The sequence below is a fragment of the Onychomys torridus genome, chromosome 7 (assembly GCF_903995425.1).
Source record: "Onychomys torridus chromosome 7, mOncTor1.1, whole genome shotgun sequence".
In the NCBI taxonomy this organism is placed as follows: domain Eukaryota; kingdom Metazoa; phylum Chordata; class Mammalia; order Rodentia; family Cricetidae; genus Onychomys; species Onychomys torridus.
This window is the reverse complement of record NC_050449.1, coordinates 42530407-42543515: the sequence shown is the minus strand read 5'-3', so window position 1 is coordinate 42543515 and position 13109 is coordinate 42530407. Positions and strand designations below refer to the sequence as shown.

Here is a 13109-nt window from a genome sequence, read left to right as displayed (position 1 = left end):
TGTGAGGAAAACAGCCTGCCTTCTCAACTTTTGAAGAACACACGGCACAGGCTGATAGGCATGGGCTAAGGACAGGGGCTGCTGCTTGACATGTAATGACATGAACAGCGCATTATTATTCCCAAGGGACTCAAGCTACTCAACGGCCTGTCTCAGTGGAGTCTGTTCACCAAAAACACTATGATTTTTATCCATCTGTCTTGAGGGCCAAGTGAGAATTAAAAACAGAACTAATTAAATCTTTACAAAGGACTTTTCTCACAGGCCTATAAATTGATCTAATTGAAAACACTTCTTGGGCTACTAATGTAGCTCTGTGGCAAACCACTTGCCTGACATTGCTGAGGCCCTGGCTGGGTTCAATCCCCAGTATGGCTCCCCACCTCCCTCCCCCCCAAAAAACTATTCAATATCACACAGAAGGATAAAAACCCACATTTCATGTCTAAAGCTGGTTTGAGAGGCTGATCTGAATGAAACTCCCTATGTAGCTGAGATGACTGAACTGAGTCCCCTTCCACCTTCAGTGTTTTCAGGCTTGAAACCAGATTTACATGCTGCTGGGGATGGAACTCATGATCTCACTTCATGCATGTTAAGCACTCTGTATCAACTACAGAGCCATGGTGGCCTCAGGACCCTGGAGGCTCAGTTTCTAGAATTCACTTCTTGTGGCCAAGAATCTGAAAGATGGTCTGTCTTTCATTATATAGCCCTTGCTAACTGCTTCTTCATTTTTTTAATGTATCCACCTTTCTTGAAATATATGGGGTAAAATGAGCTTTAGTGACTCAACTCTTTTTCCCCGTAATTATTTGAAGTGCTAGGACTTGAACACAGGAGGACCCTAAGAAAGCCAGTCAAGTGCTCTAACACTAAGTCAAACCATCAATTAAGTCTCTTTTCATTTTTAGTAGACTTGGGTTTGGTCTTTTTTGTTTGTTTTTGAGACAGGACTTCTCTGTGTAGCTCTAGCTGTTGTGAACTCAAGATAGCCAAGTGCCGGGATTAAAGACGTGTACCACCACCATCTGGCAACTAATAGCTCTAAAGGGACCTAACAAATTTCCAGTTGACCATATCTCCACGGCACATACTGAGGTCAAACACTGCAAACACTTCCATCCTTCCCATTGGCCTCCTCCTCTCCTCACTCTTTCGCCCTCAGCATTACCCCCAATCTTTAAAATACTGAGATGTCACATGCTTATAATCTGGCTGCTCAGGAAGCTGAAGCTAGTAGACCCAACATTGAGGTGAACACAGATCACAGATTCTGTCTCCAAGTTAAGATGCTCTAGTGGGTAAAGACGCTACACAGCCTGAACTCAATCCTGAAAACCTGCAAAATGGAAGGAAAGCCCCAGCTCTCAGGGTGTCCTCTGACCTTCATGGGCATGTGATGGCCCATTTATTGTACACCAGTACAATAAATACAATAAAAAGTTTACTTATATTAGAAGCAGTTTAGCTAGGAGCAGTAGCTTATACTGTAATCTCAACACGTGAGAGGTGAGGGGGGAATGTTTGCAAGTTCAGGGCAAGCCTAGGCTACATAGTATGTTCCAGGCCAGCCTGGTCCGGGCTACAGAATAAGACCCAGTGTCAAAACAATTTTTTTTTAAGTTGAAAGCCAATAAGAGTCCAACAAAACACAGAAACATTCTAAGTCATAGCCTGAGTGTCAAACAATTTTTTTTTTAAGTTGAAAGCCAATAAGAGTCCAACAAAACACAGAAACATTCTAAGTCATAGCCTGAGAGCTATTAAAAGGTTACATGGTGATACATGCCTGTAATCTCAGTATCAGGGAGATAAACACAGTAAAGATCAGCAGTTAGAAGCCAGCCTCTGCTACAAAGAGTTTGAACACAGTCTAGGCTACATGAGACTCTCAAAAACAAACATCAATAGCAAAATCTTAGTTTATGAAGCCCAGAAAGAAACAGGGAAGTAGAAAACGTAGCCAGCCACACAAAATTGAGAAACTGTCAGCACTCACCTACTGATCAGGTTGGACCTAAATAATGCAGACTACTTAGCCATTGGGGGTGTGTGGGTGGGGTGGGGAGAGAGAGAGAGACAGGTTGAGGCAGGGTTGAGTGGTTAGGAGCACTTGCTAACCCAGTGGTTTTCAAGCTTCCTGATGTTTCAACCCTTTAATATAGTTCCTCATGTTGTGGTGATCCCCAATCATCATTTTTCGTTGCTCCTTCATAACCAATTTTGCTAGTTATGAATCATAATGTAAACCTATGTTTTCTGATGGTCTTCGGTGACCTCTATGAAAGGGTCACTCAACTCTCAAAAGGGTTGTGACTTACAGGCTGAGAACCACTATGCTAACTGGAGTTTGGTTCCCAGCACATAACAGATGGCTCACAACTCCAGCTCCAGAGACTCTAATGCTGTCTTCTGGCCTCTATGGGCATTTGCACACACGGGATAGGTATACACATAAATAAAAATAAACTTCTGAAAAAGAGAGTGAAGAAAACAAAGAATCCCTCATCTCCCTCCCGCCCTTTTTTTTTTTTTTTTTTTAACAGAAAGGCTGAAATCATGAATTCTATGGAGTCCATTCATCCAAAATGGGAAACATGGATTTCAAAAAAAGGCCATACTACACACCAAAGGTAAAACAAATACTTTTATTGCACATTTATAAAATCTGCATAGTTGTATTGTTCTTCCCTCCCATGATTTTTCCACTAATCCTTAAAATTTGGTTAAAACATGACTTTCCAATTAGAAGTTCTTTAAAAATGGATTTCTCTCTACATATACATACAGATAAATGTTCTTTTCTTTATACAAATTCACATCCCTTATTTTCTAAAAGTGGGGGAAAAAAAGAAGAGGATCAAAATGTTCTATTAGGCCAGGGTAGCCTTAGACACCTGCCTCTGATAATTTTCAGAGTTTTGCTTAAATGATTAATAACTATTAAAATGTTCCTTATGCAGCTTCACAACACCACTGCGCCGAAAGCTCACAATGCTGCTTTCTTTCTTTCACTCAGGACTGAACATGAGGTTTTCTCATTTACCTAAACATAAACAGACCTAAAGGTGAGACAGCTTTCCCTGGCTTTGCGGCGCAGCCTCAGCTTCCACCCACACGTGGAAAGGCAGGCTCGCTCGTCAGTACCCCCTTTCATCACTGTCAAGAGCCGCACGAGACTCCAGTTTCTGGTAGTTAAGGAGTTTAGTGTCATCTGAACTTGACAAAATGACTCATAACTGCTCCTCCAGTTCAGTTCTGGTGAGTCACTCTTCTGCTGTCACAAATACCGGGGTCTGAAGGGCAATTTAAAAATGGCATGAGGCTTACACAAGCCCAAGTATTATGGGAGATTAAAAAGGCAATTCAGGTCTTCTGGGATAATTCAAAACTATACTGTACTGGCCTTCTTCAGTGAAACAGCTCTCATGATTCTGTACCTAAAATGTGCAACTTTATCCTTAATCCTTTAAACACACATCATGAGAGGAATAAGGGTCTGACTCCTGCTCAGCCACCTAGTCCCCTTCTCCAGGATAATCTGTAACAACAGGCTGCTATAACAGGCAGGTGACCAGAGACCAGGCTGAGTCTTGATGGTGAGGGCTTATTTCACTGTTACTGTCGAAACTCCTTGAATGGACTCCATGACAGCTGCAAACCGGCTGCAAAGGTCATAGGGAGAATTAGGTCGAATAGTTGGAGGCTCTTTCAAGATGATGATTTCTGCAGAAGGATCTAGAAGTCTGGGTAGGAACTCTCCTAAGCACAGCTGCAGATTTTCTGTAGAGGGAAAATGAATGGTTACAACCACAGCTCAAAAGATCTTAGTGGAAACAAGATATAGGAGGGCTTTCAAGCACCCAACATTCTAGCTCCAGCAGCATGCATCCTGCTGCAGCTAACAGATGAGGATGCCTTTGGTGCTCAGCCCCTCCCACTGTAGTTGAAAGCCCACCCAGGGCTGCATAACTGAGTTTATGTCCATGTCTGTTTATGTTGGGTGGGGGAGGTTGTCATGAACAATTTGGCAGCAGTAAAAGGTATATGAACACATCAATAAAAAATAAGCTCAAAAGCCAACATGTAATAATGACTTCACTGCAACCTTGGTTCCAGACACACATCGTGCATGCAGTCAATGCCAACACACGCTGCCAAGCTTGCCGTTCTTATAGAAACATTAGTAATTTAATCACAGAAAAGACTTTTAAAATATTTTCCTACCATTATTTGATGTATGCAAGCACCAAATTAGGGTTATCTTTGGATTGAATTGTATGTTTGATTTTTAAAATTTTCTTTTGAGTTGCTGATTTGTTTCATTCATAAAGAAAGCATTAAGTGAACTTTGGCTTAGGATCAGATCAGAATTTCCATCATTTTTGAAACAGCCCTCAATGTACCTCTACCATTTTATACTATATACATACTTGTGTAAAGAGGTGCTTAGCACTGACATTCATAGAATAAAATACCAATCAACTCCGAAAACCAGGTTGTTCAGATCCTAAAGTATTAAATCTTCAACCAAGATTTAACCCTTTCTGTAAAAATAAAGCAATGCATCTCATGAGCATGCAAATTTGTTATCATCTTTAATAAATGGTAAAGGTTTGATTTGTGTGCCTATTTTGGCTTGCCTATATACCTGGGGTGCATAAAACTTCCTGAGGGAGACCAGTGAGATGGCTCAGAGAGTAAGTGCTTGCTGCACAAGCCTAGAGACTTGAGCTCAGTACCCAGAACCCAGGTAAAGATGAAAAGAGAGGACAAACTCCACAAAGCTGTTCTCTGAGTTACACACACGTGCTAGGTCAATGCACCCCCATACACACCTAATAATAATAATAATAATAATAATAATAATAATAATAATAATAATAATAAATGAAAACAATGTTTTTTAAAGTAGCTTGGCATGGTAGAAAATGCCTTTAATCCCAGGTTTCAGGAGGTGGAGGTAGGCAGATCTCTTCTGAGTTCAAGGCCAGTCTGGTCTCCAAAGTGAGTTTCACGCCAGCCAGAACATAGTGAGATGCTGACTCAGAACAAATCAAATCAACAAACAAACAACAGTTCCGTGGGTAAAAAGCAAGTACGAGTGGGAACATATTAAAAGCCCTGTTTTAGGTCAGGCCAGTCAGAAGCAAAGACCTACTGGCCAAGCAGTAAAGCTATTTTGCCATCAAGGTTGTGTCTTCTTAACAATCATCATCTTAAAACTTGAGGAATTGGATGTCATGTTCTGAACCACAGACACAATGGTGCTATTGTCTTTCAAGTGCTTAAATATACTAGTGTCCATAGAGAATTAAGCAAAACTATAGATCACACATGGTCTGAAGAAAAGCAGACAAAAGGTAACAGCAATGGTTTATTAAAAGACTTAGCAATAAATTCTGTATACTACAACAAGTCATTAGGCTATCTTCACACATGAGTGGAAAATGAACAAGGATTCCTATCAGAGTATACACCTTTCAAGCCAACTGAACCTACCACAAAATACTAGTTTTAGTATCTCTCAAGATACTGAAGTAATCAGTTAATAAGATTCTTATAACTATAACTTCAAACCTCAAGAAATTTAAAGAGCCATCAGATAATCATACTCTGCATAAATATATTTTGATTTTTGGCCGGGCAATGGTGATGTACGCCTTTAATCCCAGCACTTGGGAGGCAGAGCCAGGAGGATCTCTGTGAGTTCGAGGCCAGCCTGGGCTACAGAGAAACCCTGTCTCAAAAACAAAACAAAACAACATATTTATCAATTTTAAACTATGAAAATACAGAATTTAGTAGCTGGAAAAATAATAGAGACTGACTAACGTTCCTGCAGAGTACACTTTTAAAACAGCTTGGTTTGGCTGAAGTATGCTGGGGCTTGCTCAGCTGGCCCTGGGTTTAGTTCCAAGTACTACAAAAACTAAAAAAGTGACAGTCAGTCACAGCTCCACAGGACTCGCTAGCTGCCCCTGGAGTGGCTTCAGCAACTAACTGGTTGAGACGCGGAGGTGGAAAGGAGTAGAGGCCAAACTCCCAGACTCTCTTTCCATGGAGCATATCCATGTATCTTACTGAAGATGTTGGGGGTTCTGATCCCCTAAAAGGCTTCAACAACCAGTTACACTAAAGAGTGAGAGCACCTCTGAGTTCTCAGATACACCAAGTCACAGACACACTAAGCAGTGCCAGGGACATACCTGCGATGTCCTTCCCCAGGTAAGAGCACCAATGGTTCCTCATGACCTCAATGGCATCCAAGTCATCCTTGGAGATGTCATTATTAATGATCAGGTGGATACAGGGAATAATCAGCTCGTTCATCACATTAATGCCCTCTGTTACAGAGTGGTCGTCATTTGTTTCAAACAGAGAGGCAGCCTTGGCATTCAGCTCCTACAGATAAATGGCAGAGAAGGGGAGAATGTTTAGGAAAGTATCAACTTAGTAGGAATCTAAGCCAATGGTCACACCAAAATTACCCAACTGACGTGGAGGACATTGGTTCTTACCCCAGATGTGCTGACATAGTTAGGATTAGGATATAGGTGACCTGGACCCTGGGACTTTATAGCAACTCCCATAAAGATCAAATGCACCCAAACTTATGTATGACTCACTGGCCTAACCTTACAAGTCAAGGTCATATCTGACATCTGTTTCTACCCAAAGACCTATTTACTTAGTGATCCTCAACTTTCACTGACCACTAGATCCACACACAAAAGACACTGAAACCCATACTGCTCCCCAAACTTGCTGCAGGCCACAAGAATATATCATAAAAACTCAGCTGGTTATGGCAAAGTCACTACCTGGAGGGATCAGGGAATTCCTCCAAAGGAAGCCAAATCCCAAGGAGTTTTTGGTGTTACTTGGCTTGTTATATATCAGCTGTCTTCTGTTATGAAAATCATGTGTGCCTTTATAGTTTTCCCAATTGACTTTTCCCTAGAAGGGCTAACAGTGTGGACTGATCACTCTCTGGACATGCATTCCAGGTATTTGGAGAATAGCCTCAGGAAAGGCTTTCTTTGGAATCAGATATCTCTTCTCCTGACTTATGGTAAATTCCACAAGGGGACACCACCTAGGTCAGGTGGACATTAAGTAATAGCTTTACACAATTTAGCTCGGACCCTCCCTTTTATATACTGGGACTTCCAGGGCACGGGACAGAGTATGGAAGAACTAGATGGATGAGAACCTAGAAGGGGCAGAACTAGATGAAGGAATTACGATAGACCCTAGAGGGGACAACAGATAAATTTAGAGAGAAATCAGGCAAGAAAGGAGCTAGGCATGAGAGCAGAATAGAAGCTTGTAACTGACACAGAATAATAAAGTGTATGAACTAAGGAGTCTCGTGTACATAGATTCATTTCATTTCACCAAAGATTAATTATCAGCTGGTTGTAGATTCTTCCCGGACCCTGGGAGGGGACTATCGAGGGGCTGAATCCCCATAGTCCCCGATACAAACTGGTCTGAAGGCCCTGGCTATGGGACTCTGGTACACAGAGGTTGAGAGCCAATGACGGGAGGTCTAAATCTTCCCTAGTACGGCAGCAGCAAGGAAGGGGCGAGGACAGTCAAGGGGACAATCTGTTCTGGACTCAGAAGCGAACAGCACAAGTCCTTTACTGTTCCTCTTCTCAGCAAAGTAGCTAGCCCGCCACACCTCTAATGGACACAGATCCAAGAGTTATCGGAAAATGAGGACGCAGAGGAAGAATAAACCCACAGGACATCTGGGGGATGAACATACAGGGACGATCTATAAACCAGCCATCTCTTGACACTTCCATGAAGAACTAGTACGGTAGACACTCCCAGCAGGCTAACGGGATTACATCTGCCTTTCCCTACAGTGCCCAATGCCAAGGAGGGAAGGCAACAAGGCTGGCAAGACTACTCTTACATTCTGTAACCCTTCATATGACCGGAGTATCTGTCCCAAAAACTGTCATCTGCTAGGCGACCCTGGAAAATGCCCCATTCTTTCCATGTATTCACAGTGGCTCAGTATGTGGTGGGCTTAGAAGAAACAGCTGACCAGAAGAAGGCTCTGTGCTTAATAAACTCATACCTAGTGGGGGAAATATGCTAAAAAGCTTTACTGCAGGTACATAAGAAGGGCAGAGAGATGGCATGGCTTGTTCAACTTGTCAGGGGTGGGAAAGGAAGAGAACAGGAGGGAGACAGGAAGGAAGAAGAGATTAAGGTTTTATAAGTGGTACAAACCAGAAGGCATTTTCTGCGGTATAATGCGATTACAGACTCCTTCACACCCCTGCGGGGCCCCTTCATCAGCAGGGCAGCATTGCTCTGGTAGGCATACACCAGATAGGACAGTGCTTCCTGGTACCTAGAAAATGGGAGAAAATCCACAGCTAAGCTCTCTTCCACCAAAACCTAGGGCTTAGCTCTCACTTTTTTGCAAGGAGAATATATCCAGCTACAATATGGTGCACTGGGAAAAGCCTGGGGGGCAAAGACCACATGCAATCTCAGCCTTCTGTATAATGGCCAAGAAAGAGAAGGCAAATAAGGAAACATCTTCAGGCCTCAGGTTTTCTCCACCTCTAATACAAAGAAAGGGACTAGCTATTCACTGTGGCCCATATCAATCAAAACTTCACTTTCCAGTCACAAAAAGAACCCAGCATAACCCATCTCCTCAATAATAAACTGGTTACTATGTGAAGGACCCCCCAAAAAGGGTGGTGGTGGGGGGGGTGTAGAGCAAGGCTGAGCATAGAGGTGGGCTGGGGTAGAGGCCACAGTGTATATGACAAAGGAGGGACTTGTGGTGACTTCTGAGTATTCCTGATGGGTGTCTGTGTTCTCACTAGCAATGTCAGCAAAAGAAAAGGCCAACATACTTTCCTTTTTGAAAGAGTTCTAGGCCTGTTAGGAGGTAGACAGACACCTTTCGGAACAGGCTGTAATCTTCATGCCACCTCTGCAAAGGAAAGACCACCATTAATGACTTATCTCAGCAAACCTTCATCTTCACTTCCGTATACTCAGTACAAGCATTTACTCAGCAAATGTGGCCAACTATAGAAACACCCAAACTTTGGGGGAAAAAAAGATTGAAAGCTGAGCATGGACGTACATGCCTGTAAACCCAGCACAGGAAAGATGGAGGCAGAAGAGTCAAGACAGAGAAGACCAGAGTCACCCTCAGCTACACGACAAATCCAAGCCTCACCTAGACTGCACATTTTATACCACTGACCTTAACCCGCTGTGTTCCTTTCCCTCTGCTGAGGATCAGTAGGCCATCTTACTTCACCTAAGTAGTTTGTAAACCCTCCTAATTCTAACACAACCCTCACAGTCATTCGGCTCTGACTTACACAAATGACACTTCTGATAGGGACATGAACACTAGACAGGGGGAAGAAGAGAGCACACAATCCCAAGCCACATAAACCACCGCCAGCTCAGCAGTGTAGACAACACAACTCCAGCACAGTGTGCTTTTGTACACAGAAGGTTCCTTGTTTTTGTTTTTTTAATCTGTAGATCCATGTATTTAACTGCATACTTGAAAATGACACCCTTACATACCCGTATCAACACACACACACACACACACACACACACACACACACACACACACACACACACACACACACGATGACTAGAACAGCATTGCCTAGGACAAGGATCAAAAGGCCCTGAGGAGATAGGTGCAGACATAGTCTAACAGAAGACTGACAACAGGCAGATCTGGGATTCTGACTCTAAGACAAGATCTTTATTTATATTCTGCCTCTCAATCTGTAGCCCTGGCTGTCCTTGAACCCAGAGAACCACTGCCTCTGCCTCCTCGGTGCTGGGATTAAAGGTATGCCCCACCATACTCAGCTTCTTTTTCCCCCTTTGCAAGTTTTGTTATTAAGGATCTAGTCTGGTAACAGAAAATTGTTCATTTTACCTCCAGTACCACTGGCCTCCAGAATTAATGTTTTTGGAAGAATTAAAAAAAAAAAAAAAAAAGCCGGGTGGTGGTGGCGCACGCCTTTAGTCCCAGCACTCAGGAGGCAGAGCCAGGAGGATCTCTGTGAGTTCGAGGCCAGCCTGGTCTCCAAAGCGAGTTCCAGGAAAGGCGCAAAGCTACACAGAGAAACCCTGTCTCAAAAAACCAAAAAAAAAAAAAAAAGATTCTTCTTGGGTTGGGGATTTTAGCTCAGTGGTAGAGCACTCGCCTAGCAAGTGCAAGGCCCTGGGTTCGATCCTCAGCTCAAAAAAAACCACCAAAAAACCAAAAAAACAAACAAACAAAAAAACCAAAGCAAGCAAACTTACCTTATACTCTTCCATGTTCATATCATCTGGACCAATTTCCATCAGTTTGGCCTGAGCCACCTTCATGATACTGATAGATCTGTGTGGGACAGAGTTCAGAAAGCATTGGCAGTGTGCAGGGCAGCACCTCTAAATTGGAGGAACTTGCCTAGTGAGACCCTGTGCAGGAGCAGACAGGGCATTCTCACCTCTCATCATAGCTAAGGTTTCTATCCGCAAACTGTTCCAGAAGGGTCCGTTCTACTACCCTTTTGGGTGCTTCGTTTTGGAAAAAGTAGACAAGGACATGCTGAAGGCGAGGGTCACTGTGAGAGGTGGGGGTCTCTTTGGCAAGCTGATAGAGTCTGGAGTATTCTTCATGAAATGCCTGTTAGAAACAGATGGAGTGGAGAAGGGAACACTGTGGACTTGAGCGCACACACAGAAACTGACGCCAAAACGCCAGAGGCCCTCTCATTAATCCACTTTAGGTTAAAGAAGTCTTGTCGAGAAATTACAGAAGCAACTATGCAATATGTGAATTGTTGGCATATCACAACTCCTTCAAATCCTGGCACTAGAGAAATACTATACTCAAAAAATAAACTAATTTTCCTTATCAGGTTTTGGTTGTTTTTGTGGAGACAGGGTCTCATTCTGTAGTCCAGGCTACCCTAGACTTCACTATATAGACCAGGCTGGCCTTGAACTTGTGGCCATCCTCTTGGTTGTACCTCCCAAGTGCTAGGATTACAGGTATGTGCCACCATGCCTGGCTCTCATCAAGTTCTTAAAACCACAAATACTTAAATTTTTTGAAAATCCACCCAAATGTAATTTTATTCAAATTTAAAATACTTTAAATAGTATGACCTTTTTTTTTTTTTTTAAATTTAAATGAAGGTTCCCAAATTACAAAGGCAGTCTCTCAGAGTTTGTGACATCGGTGAGTGTTTAACATCCTCATCATCCCTGTGGGTTGGATTCAATGCACAGTGGTACTGCTAACTGCTGGGCCAGTGCCAGGTGAAGATGAGCCATTAGCTTTGTGGGACGGCTTCGCTTGCTCACCAGTTGGACCGGAAGGACAGTGTCATGTTTCACTTTAACACAGGATATTGTATTTCTTTCTATGCACTAGGCTGCACATGTGGAGAACAAAGGGCAACCTTGAGTATCATTCTTCAGATTCTAACCAACACACACTTTTTTTTTTTTTTTTTTTGAGCTGAGGATCGAACCAAGGGCCTTGCTCTTGCTAGGCAAGCACTCTACCACTGAGCTAAATCCCCAACCCCCAACAAACATTTTTTGTGTGTGTGGGGGGGGGGTAGGCGGTTGAAACAGGGTCTCACTGTGTAGCCTTGGCTGATTGGTGACTTACTATGCAGTCCAGATGAGTCTTGAACTCAGAGATCTGCCTTCCTCTGCCTCCAAATGCTGGGATTGAAGGCCCATGCCACCACGTGCTGCTCCACCATATGGGACGACAAGGTCTCTTACTGGCCTCAGACTGACCAAGTAAGCTATGCTGGCTGGCCAGCAAGCCTCAAGGATCCTTCTCTTCTCTACCTCTGGAGCACCAAGGTTATAAACATGCACTATACCATGCCTAGTACCCACAGAAGCCAGGGGAGTGTCAGGCCCTCTGAAGCCAGAGTGATAGAGAGTGTGGACTGCTCAGTGTGGGATACTGGGAACCAAACTTGGGTTTTCTGCAAGTGCAGTATGTGCTGGGACATCTCACCAGCCCTGTAGAATTTTTTGTTAATGTCGGCTCTGGAGATCAAATTTAGATCCTTCTGAGTGAGCAATCTCCCCAGCACAGACCAACTTAACACCATTTCCCACTGTCTTATGGAAATATCCCTGGGTCATGAGGATTAAAATGTTAAAACGAGAGTACCTTAATAAGCCCTGCTTCAGACCCGTCTCGGTCAAAGGTCTGGCGTGCTTTAGCTATGGCCAAGATGACCCCTTGCATGGCAGGGCTCAGCATCACCTACCACAGAGGGCACAGACAGGGAAAAAAGGAGAGCAGACAGGTTCAAAAGGAGACTGTATGAAGAGAGGTGAACAGGTTGCTGATGAGAAACAGAGTACTGTCTCCTTGGCTAGCACAGGCTGCGGATCAAATTTCACAGCCCATTCTAGATGCATGCACAGCCTTGGCTGATCTTGTGATGACGCCTAAGACAAGCTGTCCCTCTACATGCACATTCTAATTCTGCAAGACAAACAAAGATGTCCAAAAACATTTCCACTGGGGCAGTGCTGAAGAGTAAGTTCAGCTATACGATCCGCATTCCAACTTAGCTCCCTAAATGAAAGTATAAAGGTAAAGGTATATATTAAATAGCTGCAAATTTCCATAAACTATATATATACACCCACAGCCAAAGCTAGAAACCTGAGAGCCAGGATTAATGACTATTTGTGTGCAGTGCAACAAAAAGGGGGACTGGCCGTGAGAACCAGCTGCTTGCTGAACTCAGAACTTTAATCCACATTTGTTTTACTCACTGAGCAACTGGAAAAATTCTACTTGGAAGGCAAAATAATGGACTACCATCAAAAACAAACTGTATCTAGAAGGTAAACATATTTTTGTCGACAATACCAAATGGAAATAATCTTGCCTTCCCCAGACCATCTAGGCTTTGTGGCAGTCCCTCCAAAACAAAAGCCTGGGTGTACATACACACACACATGCACACACGCATGCCAACAGTGCACAGCAGGAATGGATCTCTGGTGCCTCTTCAAAAATGGCAACTAAGGTCGAAAGCAGACAGGCC

General features: G+C 43.3%; 1 protein-coding gene across 6 annotated transcripts in view; it reads right to left on the bottom strand.

Annotated features, from left to right (window-relative positions):
- Window positions 1-2637: 2637 nt before the first annotated feature.
- The window catches only part of Usp28 (ubiquitin specific peptidase 28), a 62508-nt gene continuing 52036 nt past the window's right edge, over window positions 2638-13109 (bottom strand). For 4 of the 6 annotated variants that reach the window (XM_036192471.1, XM_036192473.1, XM_036192472.1 and 1 more), the window contains 7 exons: window positions 12218-12313; window positions 10521-10699; window positions 10333-10411; window positions 8898-8977; window positions 8257-8380; window positions 6213-6408; window positions 2638-3786 (listed from right to left, as the gene is read on the bottom strand). In XM_036192471.1, the coding sequence (XP_036048364.1) occupies window positions 3611-3786; window positions 6213-6408; window positions 8257-8380; window positions 8898-8977; window positions 10333-10411; window positions 10521-10699; window positions 12218-12313 (930 nt within the window). In that variant the 3' untranslated portion in view covers window positions 2638-3610. The remainder of the gene's footprint in view (window positions 3787-6212; window positions 6409-8256; window positions 8381-8897; window positions 8978-10332; window positions 10412-10520; window positions 10700-12217; window positions 12314-13109) is intronic. The other 2 variants (XM_036192475.1, XM_036192476.1) reach the window with 1 other exon arrangement.